This window comes from Microtus oregoni, unplaced genomic scaffold (assembly GCF_018167655.1).
Source record: "Microtus oregoni isolate MIOR12 unplaced genomic scaffold, Mior012 000002F_ref0000024, whole genome shotgun sequence".
Lineage (NCBI taxonomy): Eukaryota > Metazoa > Chordata > Mammalia > Rodentia > Cricetidae > Microtus > Microtus oregoni.
The window spans coordinates 48,500,001-48,526,275 of record NW_024543061.1 but is presented as its reverse complement, the minus strand read 5'-3'; the positions used below and the strand labels follow the sequence as shown (position 1 = coordinate 48,526,275).

The 26,275-nt window shown below is 39.7% G+C and overlaps 1 protein-coding gene across 1 annotated transcript in view; it reads right to left on the bottom strand.

The window, feature by feature from the left end:
- Nucleotides 1–515: 515 nt before the first annotated feature.
- Lrrn1 (leucine rich repeat neuronal 1) overlaps nt 516–26,275 on the bottom strand; it is a 44,393-nt gene continuing 18,633 nt past the window's right edge. Inside the window, exon 2 of the mRNA XM_041641298.1 lies at nt 516–6,072. Coding sequence (XP_041497232.1) covers nt 3,672–5,822 — 2,151 coding nt within the window. The 5' untranslated portion in view covers nt 5,823–6,072 and the 3' untranslated portion in view covers nt 516–3,671. The remainder of the gene's footprint in view (nt 6,073–26,275) is intronic.

Here is a 26,275-nt window from a genome sequence, read left to right as displayed (position 1 = left end):
TACAGGTTCTAGGTTAAAGTCATTGAGATTTCTGAATGGTGATACTAAATCTTGGATATAGAAAATCCTTCTCTTGGGGCTGGAGAGATGGCTCAGGACTGACAGGTATGTACTGCTCTTTCAGAGGACTTTAAATTCCCATTATCTATATGGAGGGGGGTTAATGACCACTTTTAATTTCGGTTCCAGTCCCCTTCTGACCTCCACAGGTACTAGAGCACACACACGAGAGAGAGAGAGAGAGAGAGAGAGAGAGAGAGAGAGAGAGAGAGAGAGGGAGAGAGAGAGAGAGCCTTTTCTCTCTCTTTTTTTAATTTTGCAAAGATTAATTTGCAAACAGGTTGAGATAGAAATGAGATGAGAAAGCATTTTCCAGTTGTATCTCGACTATATCAGAAGTCAAATTTCCATCTCAGTGCACAAAAAAGGCAGAAAGTATGGTTCTCCCAGCAGTATCAGAAACACAAAGGGCTTTTATTCCCCCAGGGGTGAAAACAGTAAGGAAGAAAGGAAAATTCTTGGGAAAATAAATGCTAAGACAGAAAGCAAACGCCACAATGGTGATGTCTTCAGAAAGCAACTGAAAAAAGTGGACTTGGGTCCTATTTGCCAAGGACTGGTCAACGATTCCTTTGTGCTTTGCAAAGACAAAGTAGAAACAGTGATATCAAACACAATGTCTCTTTTTTTATTCATAGCTCCAGTTTTCTTTGTTATTAATTAAATGAGCAAATTAAGGAATGCCCATTTTAAGACACTGCTCCAAAAATAGCCCCATAGAATCAGGTCAGAGGACAACAAGAAGCAAAAGGGAAAATGTGAGACAAGAATATGACCTACAGCAGCCATCTCACAAGTAAAATGGAGAGGACCTCCTTTGTCTGTGAGGATCTAGCTGGATGTTCCATTTAACTGGCTCCCTAACTTCTCAAACAAGGCAGAGATGAGTAAATCCTTGACTCAAAAAAGAGAACTTCTGTCATCTTGCTTTCCATCATGAAAAAAAGCAACCCAATAACATGGTCAGGATAAAATAAGTTTTAGTAAATTTTCAAGTTCACTTACAAGAAGTAATTGCCCAAAACTGGTCTGGGAAATGATATCCTTCGAATAAACATTTGGATTCCCTTGTGCCTGTTCTGTATTCAGAATGGAAGAATGGTTGAGCTGTCTTTTCAAATCCATGTTCTGTGCCAGCTCTAAGCATGGCTTTATGGGTAAATGAAGTCTTCTTGCAAAAGCGGACAGCCCTAGGCCTTCTGTTTTGTTGATGACATGCCTTGTGACTTCAAAATGTATAGGTACATGATCTGTTTCTCAGCAGATGTCTGAAGACAAGAATGTCCATGGTTGCAGACAGAGCACCTTCACTTCTGTCCCACGTGTACTTGGTAGTAAAACAATGCAAGATGCTTTGCTAGTCCTCTCGTTTGCATTTGTTCTAAATCTTATTCCAGATAAATGGGAATTTGAGGATGTCCTGCAAGTTTGAAGCAAGAATATACAAGGTAAGAGCTGTAAGATCACCACTGGACCTAGAGAACTGACAGATGATGGAGGAGGCTGCCTGAAAGGACTCACCTTTCCTGTGCCCTTTGCTTTTCTCATCAGCAAATGAAGCCTTGGAAAAATGATTTTTCATTATGATACTGGCCCTATTTTGGTTGCAGTTTGCCTGCAGAATCTAGAATTCTCTCCCCACTCCTCTTTGGGCTGGGGATGAAAAGGATGGTTTTCTGATGGGTGATTCACAAAACAAAACATTTGACTATGAACGTCCTCTCATTTCCCATCTCATCTGGAATTTCTATTTGTTCCTTTATCCTTTTTTTTCTTCTAACCTGGCACCTGCTTCCTCTTAGTCCTTTTCTAACATCCCATCATTCCATAGTGGCAACTGTCATCTGGAAAAGCTAGCCTTCCTTCCTTCCTTCCTTCCTTCCTTCCTTCCTTCCTTCCTTCCTTCCCTCTGCATTATCAATGAGGGTTTTCAGGTAGGTCTTCTGTTGTCTGCCTGTACTTTTCAGTCTGCTCCCTCTAAATGGTCACAGAACTCTGCAAAACTAACTCCTCCCATTTTGAACTTCACATATGTAATTCCTGTGTAATCTTGAAATTGTTAATTGAGATAAACTGTGTGTAATATTTTGATGACAATGGCCAACCTTAAGAAATCACTCTGCCTTCCTTCCGTCAATTGTCTGTTTCAGCAGACATCTCCATGGCAGTATACACCCTATAAACATATAGATAGCTGTTGAAAGCAGTACTATAAAAGTTTTGAACATTCCTTAGCTCTGTGTTTTAGCCTTTGATGATGAATGTGCATACTGTAAAATAAAGATAATGGTACATCCATTGTGTAATTATGCCAGTGTTAGAGTAGTATGTGGTTTTGTTTTCTCTTTATATGAATACCTCCTCCATCCGGTTTTAGTCAGCAATATTGAAAATATGAAAATGCTATTCATTAGAATGTCCATTAATTTGTTTTTTCTAATGCATTTGTTTATTTTATATACATGTGAGTGTGGTACATGTGTGTGTGTGTGCATACATGGAGCATGTGTAGAGGTGAGACAACAAATTAAAGTCAATTCTTTCCTTCCATAACATGGAATGGGATTCTGATCAGGTTTGGTAGTAGGCACCTTTACTCACTGGGCCATCTTACTGGTCCAGAATGTCTTAGTTAAAATGGATACCTTTCTCTTTACAAAAAGAACTCAAAAGATTTTACGGCCTGACTGTAAAAGATAGCATGCACATATATACTTTGGTTGTCGACTCCATTGGTGTGAAAGATATTACCTCTGCAACTAGCAAGAACTATAAATGATACATTATCGCAAGTGTTCTAAAAAATCAGAACAAACTAATTTATTGTACTTCTGTCTTCATTATACACCAAGTTGGTGAGTTAAACACAACAAAATTATCTTTTCTTTTTTAAAAGTGTCTACTAAAGATAAAAAGAATATAGTAACAATTAACATGTTGTTCATTACATTAGAAAATCTGATATACATATTTCTATTGCCTGTTAGCTTGTTCTAAGCCTCTTCAACTATTACAAAAGAAAGAGGAAGAAAAGGAAAGTGGTTGCTGAAAGGCAAACATTCAATTCAGTTGATACAACATTACAGTACAGCCAACTACCATCATTCAACAAAGTAGCAAGTTTAGTCTTAGCTTGAGTTAAAAGTCTGTAGACCAGGTTGCTACGGAGGATTTAATGCTGCTTCTATACCATATGTTAGCTTTTGAGAGGACACAGTTCTTTGTATTGATGGCTTCAGAAGAAGGGGTCAAGCACTGAGGAGCCCCCACCTGGCATTTATCATTTTATTGAGCGTTGTAGTTAAGACAGCATTATTGAGTTTAGCACATCAACTAAACTAAAATAAAATAATAATAATATAATAATATAATAATCATAATAATGATAAGGATAAAAACCAAACACAAACTGGAAGCTGAGAGCCACTACCAGCCGTGTCCAACCCTTGCGATACGCTATACTAAAAAACTTTGAAATATCCACCCATCCTCTCCACTCTGCCACAAACTAGCAAAGTCAAAAGTACAAAAGTCTTCACCTTGTTATTTTTGCAGAATAAAGCAAAAATGTCTTTGTGCTCCTTACTACCAGAAGCAAAATGCCCACTGAGTTACCACATATAATAGCTTCTGGATGTGTCGACCTGGGTTGGCTTGGTGTCTGCTGAGCCCTCTTTATCCTTCTCGCTGTCAGCTTCCCAGAGGTTAATGAGCGGGGGGTACAGCTCATTCAGTGGGATGGAAGAGGTTTTTTGCATATACTTTTTTAGTGAATGGTGGTAATTTTTCCTCTTAAACCGTTTGGCAATGTACACAGCGATGGACGCGAGGCTGATGACGGCAAACATAGACCCCATCACTGCAGCCAGGGCTGTGCTGGTTTCATGGTCGGAGATGTCCAGGGTGAAAGCAGCGTTTTTGGTTGTGACATTGACACATGACCTTTGGGTCTGCTGGTGGATGTTGGACACCGTGAGACACACTTCATAATCCGTAGAAGGCTGCAGATGTGTTAGGTTATATTCATGGACATCTACCGGAACCCTGGCGGTGTATGTTATGTGGGGGTTGTCAATCTTCATAGTGGCAGATGACCATTTTAAGTTTGATGTCATGACATTGGAATTAACTTTCCAGGACACCAAAATGGAATGCGATTCTGTCTGTTTGACGTATATTTTCAGCACCTGGGCACCATCTAGAAGGGTTCCATTAACCTTGATGGCTGCCACTCGAGTGTCAGCCCCTTGGACATTCTGGGCAACACAGGTGTACCTTCCCGAGTCTTCAATCTGGATATTTGCTATTTCCAAGGTGCCCTCGTTACTCAGCTTGTATTTATCTGAAAGCGTCTCCACGGTTACCTTATTTCCAATGGGAGTGACCCAGTAGATTTCTGGCTCTGGCTCAGCCATGGCCCGACAGTCTAGGAAGACTGTTGTGCCGACGTCCATGTTTAAATGATTTGGGAATGTGTCGTGTGATATCATCGGGAGGCACTGTTCACTGGAGTCCTGGATTAACACCTCTTTCACCTGCTGCCCTCTGTACTCAGGCGGCATGGCGCAGAACATAGAGAGGGGCTCCATGAAGCGGATGTTGGTTTTGTTGGAGTTAATCCAGTGGATGACACAGTCACACCTCAGGGGATTGCTGTGGATGCTGATCTCACGTAGGTTGGGAAGAGACTCTACTGTCTTTTGGTAAACAGCATTCAAGGCATTGTTGTTCAACATCAAGCTTTCTAGAGCCGGGACACTTCGAAAAGCCAAACGGTGGATGTAGGACAGCTTGGGGTTGTTGGTTGCTTCTAGCTTTGTCAGTTCCGGCAAATTATCCAGGGCATAGCGGTCTACAGAAACCAGCTCTCCCATGTTGTTGATTCCCAGTTCTTTCAACCGAAGCATATTTTTAAAGTCCCCTTCTTGGATTTTATGAATGGGATTTTTATTGAGGTCTAAGAATTTCAAATTTGGAACTTTCTGCAGAGCAAGTTGTGGGACTTTGATCAGTTTATTGTCGTAGAAAGACAGGCTCTCAAGGCTATCCAAGCCTACCAAAGCATTTCCGGGAACATCAGTGAGGTACATCCCTGCCAAAACTAGGCTTCTCAAGTTAGAGAGAGGTCTGAAGTTCATGTCCAGGATTCCAATCACAGGGTTTTCCCCAATCATGAGAATTTCCAGGTTGGGTGTAGAATCAAACCAGCGGCTATCAATCACTTTCAGTTTATTGGAATTCAAGTGCAGCCTAAGGAGATTTTTTAAGCCAGAAAAAGCATTAGCTGAGATTGTACTGATCTGGTTGTGGTTGATGTAGAGTTCTTGAAGGTTGCTGAGGTCTTGCAGACAGTAATCTGTCATCTCTGAAATCTGATTTTCCTCTAGATGTAGGGTTGTGAGCTGGGTCAAGTTTGCCAGCCCCACCTCTTTGATGTTTGTGAAGTTGTTCTGGGAGAAATCCAGCTCGGTCAAGTTGAAAAGCTGTTGCAGCTCATCCACCGTCTTGGCGATGTTATTGCTCTGTAAGAGAAGCACTTGTGTGTCACTGGAAAGGTTGCCAGGGATCCTTGTTAGACGGAGATCATTGCAATCAACAGTAGTAGCTTCTCTGTATGTGGATTGCGGGGTAAACCAAGGTCGAATTTCACATACACAAAGCTGGGGACACTCACTATTCAGTATGGAAGACTCAGTGAAAGAAGCCATCAGCAAGCCCAGCACCAATCGACAAGCTGCTATCCCAACGCTCCATCTGGCCATGGTGGCTTGCGGAACACACTCAGTTCCTGATCAAGATCTGAGCACTATTTAGTGGTAAGGAGAACAGCAAGCAGATAGTGTAAACATCCAAGCTAGTCTCGGTTGAACAGAATTCCAGAGTCTGAAATGATGGTTTTCTGAACTTCCCAAGAGGCACAAAGCAATCTGAAATCCCTTAACCGTGTCACTCAATTCCAGGCATGCTCACAGATCCTTGTTGGAGCTACTTCGACCAAGTCTGGAGACGTGTCTGAAAATTAAATCAGGGAAGATGTTATGCTTATTCTGTACACTCTCTATTGTTTACTACAATGGTATAATGACTCACACAGCTGAAAAATGTGTTCAGAATATACTCAGAGTATCCAAGCAGACTTTGAGTCTTATGATGCTCTTATTATAGTCCACTTGCTACACTGACACTGTCTAGAACTCCTTTAGTTTTTTAATTAGAACTGCACATAGACCGGCATAGTTATTAAACACACATGCATACTCTAGAAAATCCTAAAAATGACATTTATTTAAAAACAAAGTTTACTTTAGAAACTGCATGTTTATGCTTCTTAAAAGGTACATGCAGTCAAATGCTCTACCATCGAGCTATCAGGATGGCCCAGTTGTGGGAGAAGATGGAGAGGGAGAGCAATGAAAGAGATAACTTGATAGAGGGGGGCATTATGGGGTTAGGGAGAAACCTGGTGCTGGGGAAAGTCCCAGGAAACCACAAGGATGATCCCAGCTAAGACTCCTGCCAATAGTGGAGAGGGTGCCTGAACTGGTCTTCTCCTGCAATCAGATTGGTGACTATCATAACTGTCATCACATAACCTTCACCCTGAAGAAAACAGATGCAGAGATCCATGGACAAGCACTGGGCTGACCTCTGGGAGTCCAATTGAAGAGTGGGAGGAACGACTATATGAGGAAGGGTGGTCAAGATCATGACAGGGAAATCCAATGAGACAGCTGGCCTGAGCTCATAGGAGCTCACAGACTCTAGACCAACAGCTAGGGAGCCTGCATGGGATTGACCTAGGCCCTCTGCATGTGGGTGACAGCTGTGTAGCCTGGTCTGCTTATGGGGCTCCTAGCATTAGGATCTGTCCCTGGTACATAAGCTGGCCTTTTGGAAGCTATTCCCTATGGTGGGATGCTTTGCTCAGCCTTGATACAGGGGGGAAGAGCTTGGTCCTGCCCCAATTTGATATGCCATGCTTTGTTGACTTCCATGGGATGCCTTACCCTTTCTGAGTAGTGGATGTGGGGGGCAGGTAGAAAGGAGGTAAGGGGGGAAATGGGGGGAAAGAAGGGAGAAGAAAACTATGATTAATATGTAAAATAAAATTTAAAATATAATAAAAATAAAATCAAATTAAAAAATAAAAAAGATACTCTTAATAAAAGCAAAACATGGGCAGTACTTCACAAAGACTCAGTACATCTTAAATTATCTGTGGTATTTTCATTAGCATGACATTTGTTTTCAGGGATTCTTTCTATTCAAAATGCTGCATTCTGTAGAAATTTCCAGCCATAGTGTTTCAAGCTCAATCACTTCTATGAAAGAAGTCAATTTAACAAATCTATAGAAGGAAAATATCAGCTTTTCCTATATTCTAATAGTCATATGATTTTGGCTGAATAAAGTAATGATTGTTCTGCTTCACTACAAGTCTTTATTTAAAACACAAATATATTCAACACCTGCATATGGAAACATGTCTCAGGCAAGAAACAAGAGTTGTGTGGTACAACATTGGCCTATCTATATGCACAAGACTCTAACTTCAATCCCTTGGTCTGAAAAAGAAAATGTGTATATACTTAACATCTATGTTTTCATTACACTTCTTTGAATATTACAGGCTACTTAACAGCCACAGTCCATGGGTATGTTGTATCATCTCTCAATTTCTTCAAATTACAAAATAGGGTTGTTCATAAATGTTTCTTACAGTATTATTGAAGAATTTAATCTATGTTAAAAACAAGCCTCAAGAATCTATATAAAACTCTGTATACAGTGTTTGGCACATATCAAATGCTCATAAAAGTTGTGTTTTCCATCTACTCTCATGTTACTGTGTTTCTACATATTGTAGTCTTTGCTCAGCAGTAGTTCTCAGAGGACAAATGGCCGATCCTATTGACTTAAGTATTTATTTTAACAAGATGCCACATAGATTAAAAAAAAAAAAAGGTAACATGTATGTCTTGCTAGGTTATATAATACCAGCAGTTACTAGTTCTAGTGTTCTGAATTCCAACCAGGTATAAAGAACCATTATACATCTAACTGGAATTAATCTTGCTTTCCTAAGAACAGACTGGGCATTTGCTAACACACTTAACTATACTTACATATTTTCTGCATAACAGAACAATGCACGTCAACCTTGAGTACTGAAGAACTCAGTGACTGGTTTTTCTAGAAACATTCACTAAGAACAGTGTCCATAACACCAGTGTTCAAAACACAGCAAGCTCTCACTTTATGTCCACACTTTTTATTATCTTTTTACTTTGTAAATCATATGCTTGCCTTTGATCAAAATCCATGATAACACAAGGAGCCAATGCAACAGTTGAGTCATATGTTAGCAGAAACCTTTAAAAGACCCTAAACCTGTTTGGTTGTTTTATTAACTATGAAAGTCTTGTCACTAGTCTCACAAAATAAAATTATGTCCTACTGTGACAAGTCTGAGGTGAAATGAATTTGTGTGGCTTTGATGCTAGAAGCTTGCTGGTCTATGAAAAAAATATGTTTGGCATTGTTCTTGCCTTCACCGCCGAATCTGGTTACTCTGTCATTTATTATGTGTTTAATAATGTTTCAAGAGTATTAAACCACCTGATTTTGATGTTTATTGATAAATTCTGTAACATGCAAACATGCAGAATAATGTTATTTAAATATCATTAACTCCACGTTTTTCCTATGTTTGTTTCTGTTTAGATCAATTTCAAAGCTAGTTCAAGGGAATTAAAAACTTCAAAAACATTCTGCCGGAGTTCACTCCTCAGTCTTAATTCATATTATAAAGCCAAGTGTCTAAATGTACCTTTAAGAACTCTAAGATGGAATTACAGCAGACTTTTATGTATTAATTGAGTTAAAATATATTAAGAAGCAAAGTATGCATTAAACTTGTTTGAGAAATGCCACAAATAGTGTATTACTATTGATAGGATAACTTTAATGGATCTATGGTCTCACTGGTGTTATGAAAAATACAACATTTAGCTTAAATTATAGGATGAGACAATTATATTGAAGACTTTGAGTTTGTCTTTGCATATACACAGCCTCAACCATCTGACTGATCGTGAACCTCAGGAAACAGAAGGTCAGATTTCATATCAAATATCTACCAACCCTGAATCTGGCTCTTTTGGAAGCAGAGAAAGAAACTCCTAGAAGACAAAGGATGAATGTAAGACATACAGACCAATGGGACACTGAACTCAGAAATAAAGGAAAGTCATTTCTGACAAAGACTGCACAGCTGAAAAAGCACAGATCACATTGGTAGAACTGGATAGATAGCCACATGGGGAGAATGAGGCAGTGTCCTTACCTTACATCATCTACAAAGATTAACTCAAATCACAGTGAGAACCTAAGTGGCACACACAAAATAATGAAGTTCCATGAAGAAAGTAAAGAGGGAAAATTTCAATTTCGGGTTTCACAGTTATTTGTTAGACACGACACCAAAAGCTCTGGTATAAAAGCAAACATAGACAAGTAGGATAATTTCACATGTACAGCCTTCTGTGCATGAAAAGAAATGAAATAAAATACAAAGGCAGCCTAAAGCATGTGAGAAAATATTTTGGAGTTATAAATTGGGAAAAAGTTAAAAATCAGTATTAGTAAGTCCAACAATTGAATAACAGCAGTAAGAACAAAATAAAATAAAACAAAACAAAACCATAACTGAACAAATGCTGGACAAAGGACTAAAAAAAAAAAAACAGAGAGTTCTTTGAATATATTCAAGGGACCAATAAACAATGAAAACACCCCAGCTTAACATCATTGGTCATAAGATAAATATAGATGATATTTGAGAGTATATATTATGGATTTGTTATGAGAAGAGATAATAACTCATTATCGTCATTAGAATGGTCTGTACCAAAAAATAGAAAACAAGAAACGATGGTAAATACAGAGAAATCGAAACCCTTATGCCTTGGTGAGGATGTATAATAGGGTGGCCATTACAGAAAACAATGTAGGAGGTTCTCAATAAAGTGTAAGCACAATATAAAATTCTCAGGAATACAACTTGCTTTCAGTATCTATGGGTTTCACACCCTGACTCAATCAACCTGGGATGCAAAGTATTCAAGAAAAAAAATGTGTCTGTATTGAAGTACAAATGCTTGATATTATTTACACAAAATTACATAGTATTTTCATAGAATTTAAACCAAATTGGTATTGTAAGCAATCTAGAGATAGTTTAATGTATTCCTCACAGGAAGGTATGTACAAAAATTATAGGTAAATACTCATACTCTATCATTTTATGTTAGGCATACCCTGGGTAGGTGATCCTGACTAGAGTATTTTCTCTGAATTTGTCAAATGCAAAAGGACTAAACATTGTTGATGTATTTATTGCCTATATATATTGTATACAGTCTTGTACTTAATTATATTTAGTTTTTCTTATATTGTTTGTAGCCCTTTTATTTTAGACAAAAATGGAAATATGGTGGTATGTTATTTGTATTTTAATAAATAAATCTTGCCTGAAGATCAGAGGCAAAGCCACTAGAGGTCAGGTAATGGTGACACACACCTTTAATCTCAGGATTTGGGAAACAGAGGCAGATAGATCTCTGGAGTTCAAGACCACCCTGGGCTACATAAGATCAATGCAGAAACAAATCCATGTGGTGGTGGCTCACACCTTTTATCCCAGTACTAGCGATTCACACTTTTAATCCCAGCACTAGAGAGAACATAAAATGAGAGGAAAGACTTAGTCTGCTTAGTCTATGGTCGCCCAACTGTAGTAATAAGGGCGGCGGGGCTGCCTGGCTAGCTTGTGCCCGAAATAACAACACACAAACTGTATTCATTTAAACACCACTTGGCCCTTCAGCTCTAGCCCTTACTGGCTAATTCTGATATCCCGATCAACCCATCTCTAATAATCTGTGAGCACCGGTCTTACCGAGAAGATTCTAGGTCCATCCTGGGTCGGAGCTGAATCGTGTCTGCCCGGGAGAGCGGAGCATGGCGTCTCTCTCTGAGGCATATGCTCCCTAGAGGAGAGCTGTGGAATCTGAGCTCACTTCCTCTTCCTGCCAGCGTTCTGTTCTGTTTACTCCTCCCACCTATCTTCTAACCAATGAGGGCCAAGCAGTTTTTTTTTTTTATTTAACCAATGACCTTCCTCCATCACCCAACCTTGGTAGAGGTAAGACTTCTTTAGTGGCTTGACTGCTTTGCTTTTCTGGTTTTCTGGTTGAATCCCAATATCTGACTCTGGGTTTTTATTATTTTTGCTACACTTAAGAGGATAAGAAAGATTGATGAATGTGAATCTGGAGAGCAAAATAGTAAACTAAACTATTCTCCTATGGTCTGTGTTTTAGTACCTGCCTTCAAGTTCCTGCTTTGGTTGAGCTGCTTTGGTTTCTCTTAAGGATGGAATGGGATCAGGATATGTAAGTCAAATATACCCTTTCTTCCCCGAAAAATTTTTGGTCATGATCTTTATCACAGAAACAGAAACCAAACTGGAACAGTCACCATAAAGCCAGGCATATGGTATAATACAGATGTTGATTTTTGGTGACATTATGAAACAAACCAGTCACAAACAGACAAATACTGCATGAGCCCATCATTAATAACTGTCTAATGTTGTTAAAATTGCAGAACTAGGAAGCAGAATGATAACTGCCAAGAACCAGGTGAAGGAATTAGTGTATAAAATGGTGTGTACATTTTTAGTTGTGAACAATGAGCTGTCTCAGTCTGAATATACTTGGTATAACTGGACTTGGAAATGGGGGAAGAGTCAATTTAAAATTGTAAAAATGAAAGTAAGTGCATTACAATTTAGGATAACTTTTATCACACATATGAATTAACCACCTTCAATTCTATAAAAATGAAATGACTGGTGTGGATTAGTTAAAAAAATAAAACGACTTTATTTTGGGACTAGCTGGTTATATATGTCACATGTGAAAAGAAAATGTTCTGCTAATTATGAGAATAGTGTTCCACAAACAAAATCTGGCAGTTTTAGGAAACAATCCCTTAAGGAACAAACTATAGCCTTAAAGGCTCAGAATTGGCAAGGGACACATTTCAATAAAGGCCTTAAAACAATGAGACAATTACATTTGATGCTCTTTTCTTTCAGTGTGATATCTTTGGGACACTCTGCTCTGAATATAAAATCCCAAGGGCAAGAGAATGCATAGCCATCACCCTGATAGAAATGACCTCAACTCTCACCTTCCCCTTTTACCTGCTTTAGTTTGGATGTTAAATAAGATGATGATACTTGGTGGGACTTAATCTGAATGTATGCATCAAATTCACAGTGGAGTGGGGAAAAATAAATACATATTTGTCATTGAGTCATGATTACATATATTCCCGGTTCTGCACAGAAAGTCAAGAAGCAAACGCAGGCTGTGGGACTGCAGAAGGTGGTCTCTCTGAGGAAGAGGAGTGATCTCTATCCAAAATCTGACTTTTCCATTTTATAGATGCATTGTCTGATGCAAACTACTGGATTTTGAAAAAAATTCTTGTTCATAGTTAAAATTAAGATGCATTACATAATTTACATAATACTTTAGTAAATGAAGTAACCTTTATGAAAGTATTTAAGCTAAAGTATAGGAAACAGTTGAGAGCCCACGGTGGGCTCTCAAAACTTCCTTGAGTCTCGGGGATTTCACTGAGTCATTTCATTCCATTCTCAGCCCAGGAAAGGAACCTACAGAATGAGCAAAGCTGGTAAGACCCTGGGGTATGAGAAGGATCTCAGGGCATCCTTATAATTATTTACAACTTCTATTATATTCTTACCTAGTGTTAACTAGAATGAATAGCTAGAAATCTGCAGACCAAATTGCATCAGAACTAAATGAAAGCCTCATGTAGACGATTGAAGTACAAATTGCAGGCTGAGAATGCAGCTTAGTGGAAGAGTGATGGCCTTGTATACATGGGCCATCCAAGGCTGATCCTCAGCACTGCAAATAGAACCATAAAAACAAATCTTTTGACCCTCCAAGTTGGAATTACTATCACCCCTGGGCAGTCTAGTTACAAAAATAGAGAAATAAATTTGATCCCCAAATGAAGATAAGATGATTTAAGACATCTGCTTTTATATGCATACTCTCTTTGGTGGACAGTTTGTTACAATATAGAAAAGTCCTGGAAGGCTGCAGAGACGACCTATTAGTTAATAGCACTTGTTGCTCTTCCAGAAGTTCCTGGTTTGGTTCGCAGCACCCACATGGCAGCACACAATGATCTGTAACTATAGCTCCAGGAAATTGACTGCTGGTGCTGACGGGTTTTATGCCAACTTGACACATGTAGAGTCATCTGAGAAGAAGAAACCTCAGATGAGAAAATACCTGCATACAATAGGGCTGTAGGCAGGCAAGTCTGTAGGGCATTTTCTTGGTGATTGGTGTAGGAGGGTCCAGCCCATTTGAGTTGTGCCATTCCTGGGCTGGTGGTCCTGGGTTGTATAAGAAGGCAAACTAAGCAAGCCACAAGGAGAAAGGCAGTAAGCAGCATTCCTCCATGTTTTCTGCTTCAACTCCTACATCCGGGTGCCTGCCCTGCCTGAGTTCCTGCCCTGAATTCCCTCTGTGATAGAAACAAAAGCAAAATAAACCCTTTCCTTCCCAACTTGCTTTTTGTTTCATCACAGCGATAATAACACAAAGACACCTCCATAGTCACTGGGCATGGACACAGTGTACACATATACATGCAGGTAGAATGTTCATACACATAAACATCAAAGTAATGGTACTCATTTTTGGTCTCTCAAGCCTGCAAATTTGAACTACTGCATGCAAACTTCTGAATTTTATTTTGGGAATGATTCCAGTAATAGAGAAGTGGAATTTTGATCAAATATAGTGTTTCCTAGCCAGGTGGCAGTGGCACATGCCTTTAATCCCAGTTCTCAGGAGGCAGAGGCAGGCAAATGTCTGTGAGTTCGAGGCCAGCCTGGTCTACAAGAGCCAGTTTCCAGGGTAGGCTCCAAAGATAAAGAGAAACTCTCTCTTGAAAAGCCAAAAAAAAAAAAAAGAAGAAAAAGAAAAAGTAAAAGAAAAGAAAGAAAATATAGTATTTTCTCTGGCTGTATAGGGTTAAAAAAGGATTATAATCTATCAATGTATACAAATTCTCCTACTAGCCATTCCCATCGGGGTAGTAGTAAATTGAAATATGAAATCAACTCTGTGGACTGACCTTGCAGAAGGATCACTCCTGGACCTGAAGTCCATGGTTATATCTACTGTACATAGAAGTGCTTACAGTTAACACTCTCGTGAACTTTGACCTTTTTGAACCAAACAGGAACATCACTTTATGATTAGAAGCATGGCTTTGAGAAACACTTGGTTTCAAATTCAGCTCCATGACCTTGGACAAATGACTGAAACTTCCTAAGTCTTGCTAAGTCAGTTTCCTTTTCTTTTTGAAAATGGGAATCATAAAATCTATTTTGCAAGAGTAGTGAGAGCTGAAAGAGGAGATGTAAAGCTTTGATGGAGGACCCAGCACACAGTACGTGCCCAGTAGATATTAGCTATTATTATTTACAGGTTTGACTTCTCATATTGAAACCAGGTCTTTTGTGTGTGTGTGTGTGTGTTTGTGTGTGTGTGTGGAATGGAGGATAAAAGGAAGCAGGGAGTAGGTGAGATCAGCAAAGGGTGCCCACTGAAGTGCATGTAGATGGATACTGAAGGGGGAGTCAGAGAAAGAGACAGCAGCAAACCCTTTCTGGAAGAGCCATTTTATTTCCCTTCAAAAAGAAGGTGGACGTGGCAAGAAGTGCATCTGAACTGCTAATGTGCACAGACTAGATATTATTTTCTTAGGCTTTTTATTTATTTATTTATTTATTTTTTATTTTTTTTACCTTTTCTGACTTTTAGATTTATTTCTCTAGCCATCTTCCAAAGTAATATTCCTGGTTGACACATTGTCCAAGGTAGACTACCCTGTCCTGTGTGACAGGGACCACAGATATGAATTCTGGAGAAGAGGAAGCAATCTAATGGCTGCCATAATATATTAGGGCACAATACAAGGCATTCTATCTCAAGGAGCTTGCAAGGGCTCTTTTGGATACAGAGCTCTCCAGAAGCCCACATTATTCATCAGCAGCAAGCTTGAGTGGTCCAAACAGCATAGTGAAATACTTCTGATGTAGGATTCCCTTCTGTATGCTGTGAATGCCATTGGTGAATAAAGAAACTTCCTTGGCCTGTTGATAGGGCAGAACTTAGGTAGGCAGGGAAAACTAAACTGAATGGTGGGAGAAAGGAGGCAGAGTCAGAGATAAGCCATGTAGCCCTGACAGAGACAGATGCTGGACAGAACTTTACCTGGTAAGCCACAGCCACGTGTCAATACACAAACTACTAAAAATTGGTTAAATTAAGATGTAAGAGTTGGCCAACAAGAAGCTAGAGCTAATGGGCCAAATAGTGATTTAATTGATATGGTATCTGTGTGGTTATTTCAGGACTAAGCAGCCAGGAACCAACAAGTGGCTTTCCTCATTACAACAAATTGGCGCCCCTGGGGTAAACTCTGAATGGGCGGCATGCTGCAGCTCCTATAAGAGAGGTTTTCCTGATTCAGCAGTAGCAGAAAAAAAAAACATGCTGTTTTGAAATGCCAGCTTTCTGGGCCATGCTGCCATGCCAGAGCAACCTCTGGCTTTTTCAGGAGGCTGAGCATTTAAATGAGGTTTGTGAATAGGGTGCTACAACTTGTTTAATGGCAACATAGACTGGCTGTGTGCCTAAAAATGGGGCTGTAAGCATGGCTCTCAGAGGCAGCAAATAGCTTCGCCATGATGGACTGGGTGGGGCAAGCAGGTAGTGCCATATTTCCCCTACCAATGGTGCCACTTAAGTTCATAAGAAGGGCTTAGCATTTTAAGAAGAAGTTCTGGTAGAAAATAATTATAGCTATGCAATAAAGACAAATCCATATGGAAAAGAACTCTAAATGGGTCACAGTGTTGGATAAATGTACGTAGAAAAACAATATAGACCATTAAAAATGTAAATGGTTTTTTAAAAAAAAGGTAAAGTTTTTAAAGAGACAGTGTACAGATAGTTATGGCTTAAAAAAGTAAGGATAATAAACTAAATACTAAAAAAGTAATAGAGTAAAAAAATAAGACATGCAAAGATGGACTATATACAGAGAGTCTGGATTATGTATATTATTGTGCCTTCTTGGAATTTTTTGACTGTGAAGGAGCTAAGTACAGAGAGATATTCCATTGTACAGACTGTTAAACTAAACCAGCATATATACTCTAAAGGTATTTTGTTTTCAAAATATGGACATAAGGATATGTTGCTTTGGAAAAGAGGTTCTTCTTTTGATTCCTCAGAGGATGAGAACCTCTGGATTGCTTTCAGACTAATATGATTTGATAGACAATGACCCCTTGAAAGGTTGCTGTGAACACCCCCCAAAATTACTTTGCTCAACGAAAAGCAGGAAGCTGTATGGAAAGAACTATGCCCATATTCCTAAATATTGTTTATGAATGTTTGTTTTTATTTAAAGGAAAATATGCTATAGAGATGTGCATTGGTATGGATCTTGGTTTCTCGATACAAATTTAAGGTCAATTTTGTTATATGTATACAATACTTGATTAAAGTATTATGTTTGTGTAGCTCATTTAAAAATGTAATGTATAATTAAGAAATATAGGTTAATAGATAATCATCTATAATAGTTAAGCTTGTAGTCATGTTAGTTAGATTTTCTAGATGTACAGAGATGCAATTCAGATGGATAGGAATTCTTCAAACCTTTCAAAGACTACAGAATATGGCATTTAAAATGTTTTAAGAACTTAGGACTTTTCATGACTTTGAGACACATTTGCTTCTGGCAGAACTAATCCACTTCAAGAGGATGATGGGCATTAAAGCGGTTCCTTATGGAGTTGGCTAGCCATTTTTGGCAAGAAACTGCTCTTGCCTAGACTGCTTGATGGTATTCTGTGTGAACTGGACATGCAGGACCCATGGAAAATGACTCCTAAACTTGCCTAAAGGTGAGATGATCTTTTGGGGTTCCTGCTTCATGAAAGAGTCAGCCAGACATTTTACAGGACACAGAAGAAAGTGATTGAATAACTGTCAATATAGACAGAACTGTCTTTGAAATTTCCTGCTTCATGGAAAAGTCTGTCAGATACCAAGGGCCTGTAGGCTGAAGATGGATGTTCCAATGATACAGAAGAACTTTGGGTGATTTTCCAGGCATTGAGATGTCTCTGTCAATTCTAGAGCTCTGGCAGTAGCTTATAATGCACTTTTTGTTTTCTTAGGTAATATTTTATTCTTCTGGAGTCTTTGATGGAGTTGAAGAATTTATAGCTATAACATAGGTTTCCTTACTTGTGATAAAAATAAAGTAGATATAAATATTATAATTGTAATTCTTGCTTGATAACCATTTGGTTATATATAATTTTACTGTGTTAAAGTTAAAACCTTCCTTATCATTTAAACAGAAAATGGGAGGTGATGTGGGATTCCCATCTGTATGCTGTGAATACCATTGGTGAATAAAGAAACTGCCCCGTTGATAGGGCAGAACTTAGGTAGGCAGGGAAAACTAAAGTGAATGCTGGGGAAAGGAGGCAGAGTCAGAGAGAAGCAATGTCACCCTGCCAGAAACAGGAGCTGGATGGAACTTTATCCAGTAAGCCACAGCCACATGGTGATACACAGATTACTAGAAATGGGTTAAATTAGAAATCTTTAATAAATAAATAAATAAATAACAAAAAAAAAGAAATGGGCTAAATTAAGATGTAAGAGTTAGCCAATAAGAAGCTAGAGCTAATGGGCCAAGCAGTGATTTAATTAATACAGTATCTATGTGGTTATTTTGGGTCTGAGCTGCCGGGCAGGAGGGAAATAAATAAGAGGCCTCATTACAACATACCTGCCAGAGAAAGGACTCATTTTGTCTTCACCACACACTTTTGAAGTGACCTTGAAAAAGTCACATAACTAAGTAGGCAGAAAACAGAAGTCCCCACAGCTTCCCCAGCCAGATGGATACTCAGGATTCATTGCATCTACCCATTCCTCTGCACCATGGAAAACTGCACTCCCAGATGTTTTCAAGAGAAGCATTTGTTCTTTCCTCCACATTCTCCTTTCCCTTTTGTTATTTAATTGTGGTGAAGAGATAGAATTTAGTATTCCAAGGTTTTCAAACTTGGAATTTCTTGGCTTTCCAGGTCCAGGAAGGTAGCTGGCTGTAAACAGTAGGAAGCTATGGAAGAAAGAGCAATCCATCCAAATGTACTTTATCTGTGCAGCCTGAACAAAACCCATCTGCTCTCTGAGGCCTTTGCAGCCTGTGACCACATTGTAATGTCTGGATTATAGACTAACAGGATCACTGATATTGTTCAGTTACAGGGAAAATTTGTTCACTAAATGATTAGAAGGAAATGCTTGGACATTCCTGGTAAACATTGTATGTGTGAAATCCTACAATTAGAAACATCAACGTCTGAATCTTTGCTCTGAAGAAAACTTTGTTAGAAGATTTTTTTTTTAAATAAAGAGGCATTTTCTTCCATTTTTACCTTTTTTGGGGGGAATTCCTCTTAAAAAATGCAAATAGAGCTTTAGCTATTCCCTAGGTGATCAAAATGACCCAGTTAATTGCTAGAGAGACAAGTAAATCCCAAATGCTTCAATTCAGCAGTTCCTAAGCTCATTTTAAATTTCTCTGGCTCCCAAAGAAAAATATGATTGTCCTTTCCCTCATTTTATTTTTTATGCTGTAATTATTATTTAATGGACTCTGAAATTCTCTGGTGTGTTTGGGTGGTATAAATACACTAGTGTGCAGAGGGTGGACACAAGTGATCTTTTGATTCTCCCCCACTTTTCCTCTTTCAGGCAGGGCAAATTCATCACACTGCAGGTGCAGCCTCAGCTAATGTCTCTGGGAAAAGCGCAAAGGCGCAGCTGGTCTCCAAGCAAAGCATAAAAGCCGGGGGTCACAATTCATTCAGCTCCTAAGAGTAGCTGGGCATGGCCAGCACATTAGTGCTTTGAGGGGTGTTAGCCAGGTCTGGAAAATAAGGCAGAGTTAGTCTGGGTGGACTAAAGAATTGCCAAAGAAAATTATAAGAAAGAAAGAAGAAAACAAGAAAAGAAAAATGAGAAGTCAAAAGTCCAGTGCCAGCTGGCAAGATACCAATCCAAGTGGGTGGTTTGGCATGGTTGAGAAGAGGCTGTGTAGTCTCAGACTGTGACTGGGCTCCAACTGATCAAAGGCAAACAGGCTGCTTCCCTGCAAAATCTGGTGAAGCCAAGTTGGAAGGTTCAGAGATGGCCAGGAACATCTTAACAGACCTTTCATTTTCAGGTTACATATTCGGATAGGAACTCTAACTTCATTCCAGATCTCCAACCACACTGCCTATTATAGAATTCCTCTCTCTCTTTGTTTCTTAAAAAAAAAAAGTAAATTACATTTGTTGGTCTGGGAGGGATATGCCATGCTGCATGTATAGATCAGAAGACAATCTCTAGAGGTTGGTTCCTTTCCAAGGTCTGATCTCAGGTCATCAACCTCTGGTTTTTGCTTCCATCTCTGAGCACAGTACACATTTTTCATTCCTGCAGATGCTCAGGCTGAGCTGAGAGCCAACAATATGCAAGCATTCCTCTGCTCCAAAACTCTAGGAGAGTAATGCTTCTTTCAGATTCTGACCCCTATGGTCAGCCCTTTATGACCTGAGGCATAACTCTTGGCCCTGGATTCTTAAGAAAAATTGAGTTTCGTTGTTCATTTTTATTTTCCAAGAAAATACAAAGATGTCTCAAGAGGAGGGCACAGCTAGGTTCATATTTTAGCATTACCAATGGTGCAAAAGATAAATTACTTCACTTGCCTTGTTCTTGGCTTCCTACTCTGTTAGCAGGATACAGTTATAGCTCATGTGTAGTTATGTCTCATATGCATTTTGTGAGAATTAAATGAAAGAACATGTCTTAAGGAGTGTCTGGCATAAGGCAGGTTTTCACAATATAATTTCTCCTGGAGTTCCCATCATAGAAGATCTGAGTCAGATGCTGCAACCCCAAGAGTCTTCTCTTCCTACAAGGATATAGAGGTGCCTTCTGAAAATTATCTGGAACACCTTTTCCTCTTTTTCTACCTGATATTTACTTGGTACATTATTTTTACCTTACAATATTCTGGGAATGCAAAAATATTGCAAGAACTGACTGATGCACAGGGTTCTAAGGGATCTCTTTGGAAGACACAGTTAGAAAGCTATGGTGGTGCACACTTTAATCCCAGTTCTCTAGAGGAAGAGTCTAGTGGATCTCTGTGAGTTTAAGGCCAACCTGGTCTATAGAGCTAGTTCCAGGACAGGCAGGGCTGTTACACAGAGAAACCCTGTCTCAAAAAATCAAAACAAAACAAAGAAAATCTTACATTACCTCCCATAGACACATGATCTTATAGCCATGGGTAAATCATGAAGTATCTGAACAAGAGACTGGTTTCTTGGGGGGTGGGTCTCAGAGTTGTTGAAGACAATGCATGTTCTTCCCATAGACTTTATCAAAATAAGTCACAGGGAAGAGTGGGACACTCTCTATCCTTAGAGATTTCTAGATCATTAGAAGTATAGAGCAAAATTAGTTTAGTTTCCACTGAACTCAACTTGGGGATGTGGCAGTCCCCAGAATTTAAATCCACTTTATTATAATACAAAAGTACAAGCCAATGTCTTCTTGGGGAGCTTAAAGGAAGCTTGGCAACTTCCCACAAATCAAGACTACCTCTTGAAAGTCAGAACGCATTTGCAAAAGTGCCATTGTTTCGAAGATAATAAACAAGTCATAAAATGTTAATTAAATCTTCACATTTTTGTTACTTAGTATTTTTGCTTTGTAGTTTGATGGGAAATCTCTTTTTTTTTTTTGCATGCACTAAGTTAAAATGCATTTATATGCCTCTTGGTTGCAAGAGAGGTTAACAGATAAAACATCTCACATTTCTGGTTGCTGTGAAAAGTGATGTTCTCAGCAAGCTTCATTCTCTACCCATCTACCAAGCAAAAACAAAACGTTAAGCCAGTAACAGAAGCCAGGGATGGAATCCACCCTATCTCCTGCACACATCTTAGTTATTCCGGATGGAAGCAGCAAGCTAAGCTAAGTGAGTTTGGGAAAAGGCTATATGAATCCCTTTGAAGAAGCAAATCATTCCCCCCCCCCCCCCCACACACACAGACACTCTTACATCTTTTCTTAAAAAACAAACACACAAAAACAAGCCAACAAAAAACATCTCCCAATCTAGTACAGATCTGCCCCTCACTTTGCATCCACACATACTTAATGTGTGTGGAAATCTGCTCTATGTTCCACCCTTTTCTTCCAACCTCTGCTGAAACTTGGTGCTAGTAATCTGTAACCAGCAAGTTCAGTATGATGGTGTTGACTGAATCTGTTTAACTTAATAAGTTAAAAAGATTTTCATTGTTTATGTTGTCACAGGGCCAGCGACAACAAATCTTGCCCTTAAGCAGCTTATATTCTTTAGAAGAGAGAGGAAGACAATGACCCTAGAAGATAACACACGTCAAACAGGAGGAGTGGATATGTGGATCCTCTGAAGAAGACAATAGAATTGCCAGCTTGTGACTGTCCTGCTCCATCAGTGCCACCCAATGTGACTCCCTGCCACGTCAGAAGCCTTCCGTATGTACATATCCCAGCACGGCAGCTCCTGAGTGCCTATTTCATACTTGAAATGTGTCCAGTGGGAACAAGAAATGGAATGTTTATGCTTTATTTTATTTTGATTGATTTTAATTAGAGCTAAAAAACCAGATGTGACCAGCAACTACCGTTGCAGACAGCATGGCCATGGCTCTCCAAATCCAGCTGTTCATTAAATTGGGATCATTTTAAGGCTGTGAATTCTTTAGCCTCATGAGGGTTGATGAACTACATCCAGATGGGGTCTGGAGAGACATGTGCATTTGTAAAAGTTCCACAGAGGGCTGACATGTGGACCAAGTTTAGATACTTCAGCCTTCCTCTGTCTTGGTTTGGCTCTGCTCAGACACCACTCAGAGGCTCAGGAGATCTCAAAGGCGCTTGCCTGGATCCTGCTGTCTGCTAAGACACAGCTAGACTTGGCTTTGTCCTATCCATTTCTATCACGCACGTACTCAGAGGCGACTTAAATTTCATGTTCATATAATGATCGAGAGGTCCAAGGTTATGTTTATTCATCAGAGAAGGCACTGTCCTTAGCAGAACAACTAGTCTGCAATAATTCAATAAACATGTGCTCAAGCAAACCAGGGGATGATACACTTAGAGAGCCTTCCCTTTTCTCTGTTACACCACAGAGAACAAAGTCTCGGAGATAGGTGTATTGTCAGTGGAAGAACATAGAAGATATACAGGAAAGTTGAAACACTGCTAAATGGGAATGGTAACACATTGCCTTGGAGGTTCTCATCCTTACCGCCACAGAGAAGGGCATTTGCCACCCCACAGCGGGAACCTTCTTTGTGTAGGAGATGGTGACTAGATCACAACTGGTCAGTGTTCAGAGAGAGATACTGTGCAGTTCTCAGCCCTAAATGGGACATCTATATTGTACCCTCTTCTCCCAAGGCAGGGATGATGTGGAGACTGTCGGAAGATTGTGAAAGCCACAGGCAGTCAATGATTACAAAGAAACAGCGTACTGGACACAACACTGCAGACATATGTAGGAATTCACGGTTGCTGTGACCACATGTGCATAACACTGCAGCTGTACGACACAGGAACCTGTGGGCAGCAAGATCTCTCGGAAGATTTGCGCACCTGCCAACTGGAGGGCGGGCTTTTTATAGGGAAGAGCAAAAAGCAAGTTTACAGAAGCAAAAGCGTGGTTATCGGTCGACCGGAATGAGGCGGGGGCATGAATGGTTTCCTCTCTCAGCATGGGTGTCAGCAAGAAGCAAGTTTACAGAAGCAAAAGCGTGGTTATCGGAATGCAGCGGGGGGGGCGGGGGGCACGAATGGTTTCCTCTCTCAGCATGGATGCCTGGCAACAATCATCCTGTTCCTATCTTATAGCTAACTTGCTTTGTTGACATCCTATCTTATTGACATCTTGCCTTGCAGTCTTCCTATCTCAATCTCCTGCTCTCTCAGGCACATGGGATGTTCTTACGGGAGCAGGCTGGCTGCTGATCCGGAGAATTTTTTTTTTTAAAACAAACAGGACGTTCCCCTGGGAGCATGCTGGCTGCGGGTTTTGAGGAGGGGGTCTGTAGGGTCTTTCCATGGTGGTTGTGACCACATGTACATATAACACTAAGGCCATACATAGGAACTCTCAGTGGCTGTACTATATGGACACAACACTACAGCTGTTCATAGGAACACGTGGTGACTGTGATCACATGTACAAGATCTGCACAAGACCAAGCCAGACAAAAGCCCAGCTTGACCAAGAAGAGGCTCTTTATGTCCCACCCATATGCTGAGCAGCTGAGAGGCTATTGGCAGTTAATGGTTGCCAGGTGAGTGAGAGTCAGTTTTCTTCAGGGATGTGGGTCCTCACAGCCCCTTCATGGTCCAGTAGATGGCCCTGTATCCATGCACACACTGGCAGTACCACCGAGTAGACTCAATAGGCTTTAAAACAGAATATGAGAAATTTAGCAAAAATGGTGGTGGGGGAGTGAAGGGAGAGGAACTTAAGGGAGGGGATATGGGCCAGATCAAAATACATTACATGCATGCATGAAATTCTTAAAAAATAAGTTCACAATTTGAACAAAAAGGAATTGGAAATCCTAAGGAAATAACTCTCTTTCCAGACTTCTGGGATAAGGAAAGCATATGTCTTCACTATAACTCAGGTATTTGTATGTCAAGAACTGGAGGCCACCACTGTTCTTTGTATTATTTGAAAATAATAGAAAATATCCCCCCAAAAAACCCCTGTGTTTTGTTACTGTATGTCATGAGTCAACATATTTTCTAAAGGGAAGTCTTCTTGAAACTATTCAGAATTATTTTCTGATGGTGTCCAGTAGAAGACAGTGCACAGAATGGACATCAGAAATGGTGCTAAGTACACACACACACACACAAAGCACACACACACACAAGTTCATATTATTGTGAGAAAGATAGAAATTGCTTTGTCAAACTCTGGAAATTATCTCTTTATTTTACAGTAGCACAAAGGGGGGGGGTCTGGGAAAATATGATACCAGAGAAGGTGGCTCTTCAGAATGAAGCTGAGGACCAACAGACTGAGATCCCAACTTGGTTCTGTACATGCGTTGTGTCCTTAGTCTCCCCGACCTCCTTTGGTATGGTAGCCCTGTCCTTACCCAGTGGGTTGTGAAAGGATGCAGTGAGCTCACATACAGAATGTCCAGGTCGCACATGTCTAGACTTGGTCTAGACTGAATTGTGTACTTCCTAAGAAAGAGGCGAAGTAGTAATCTCAAGATCTTAGATGATGGCTGTTTTCGCTACAGAAGTTACGGAACTAATTTGTTGTGAAAAACTGGGACTGAAATTAGATGGACTACAAGCCCAACACCACTAAAACTCTTTAAAAATAATATTTTTATGTTTAGTGGGAGGAGTGTGAATGCACACACACACACACACACACACACACACACACACACACACACATTAGTATAGTTCTATGACAACTTGTGGAGTCCATTCTTTCCTTCTACCATGAAAATTCTGGGGAACGAGGACAGATTGGTTAAGTTGTTTGGTGGAAAGCACATTTACCTGCTGAGCCCATGGTGGCCCTAAAGGAAGAGAGATGATGAGGCCCCAGGGCGAGCACTGTGATAACAGTGGGGATTTGCAAGCTGGAAAGGGGTATGCTAGCATTAGCCTGCTGCTGCGCAAGAGCTTCATCTTGGCCTCTAGTCTCTAGAAAAACCGTGAAACCAAAAACTCTTTTGTTTTAAGCTATCCAGTTTATGGTACTTTGATATAATAGCCTTAGGGAACCAACAATGTGTATGGTTTTAATACACATAATAATTACTTAAGGCCATGTAAACTACTTTTCTATGATACTCATTTTATTCATACTTAAGGCACTGACTGTCCCTAGGTACCTCCTCCCCACCACTCTCCCAATACACACTATGAATTAGGAAAGGAATCTGTGTTCAGTACTGTATCAAGTTCTCATGGATGGAGATAGGGAAACCCAGTTCTTCATTTCAAGAACTTCAGTAAATTCAGTGATTTCTGCCTCTTCATTTCCAAGGACCTCACAGCCCAGACCAGTAAGAGTTCATGAACCATCTCAGTTCTATGCCCAAACTCCACCTTCTTTTAAGATTTTAAAAACCATATACAAGACACACTGGGGACATTCTCAAATCAGGACCAAGAAAAAAAGATTTTCTTTTTTTTGGCTAAATCACTTGTACACTTAAGGCCCCCTCCATTTGAAGAAATAGGATATTTGTCTATCTTGAATTAAAGACACAATTTAACATTATTGAATTGACAAGTGGACAGAAGGCTAAACAGAACAGAACTGCTACCAACAATGGGGCTATTTTTACTGCTGCTTTTAGCAAGAACAGTGATATAAAAGCTATCATGGAACTAATTAATTTTAGTCTTTTATGGATTATTTTAACCCTCTTTTCTTGTAATATGTCTACATAAACTAATTGCTTTCTAATTAGTGGCCTGAACAACCATTAAATAAATGCTACATCATTAGTTTTGCAACATTAATGCAGGTTTGTACTTTAAGTACTTCACAGAATATTGGCTAGTGTTTTTATTCAGACATGGATGCACTTTTCACTGTGTTAAATAAGTATGACAATGGAGCCGGTTACTACAATAGTTTTGAACACTCAACACTATAGAAGCACCTACAAAAATACAAGACTTACCATGGTCGATACAGAAAACACCATGTGTAGACTGCTAATGCCAAGGTATAGATTTTTGCATGCTCACGAAGCTGAGCACCTCCATTAGACTGTATCACATTTGATTTCACTCCAAGGCAGGACTAAAGATTTGCCTATAGTAGTGAAAATACTCTCTTCACCAAATTATCCCAACCAGTCTATTTATTTCAGACATTTATTGCA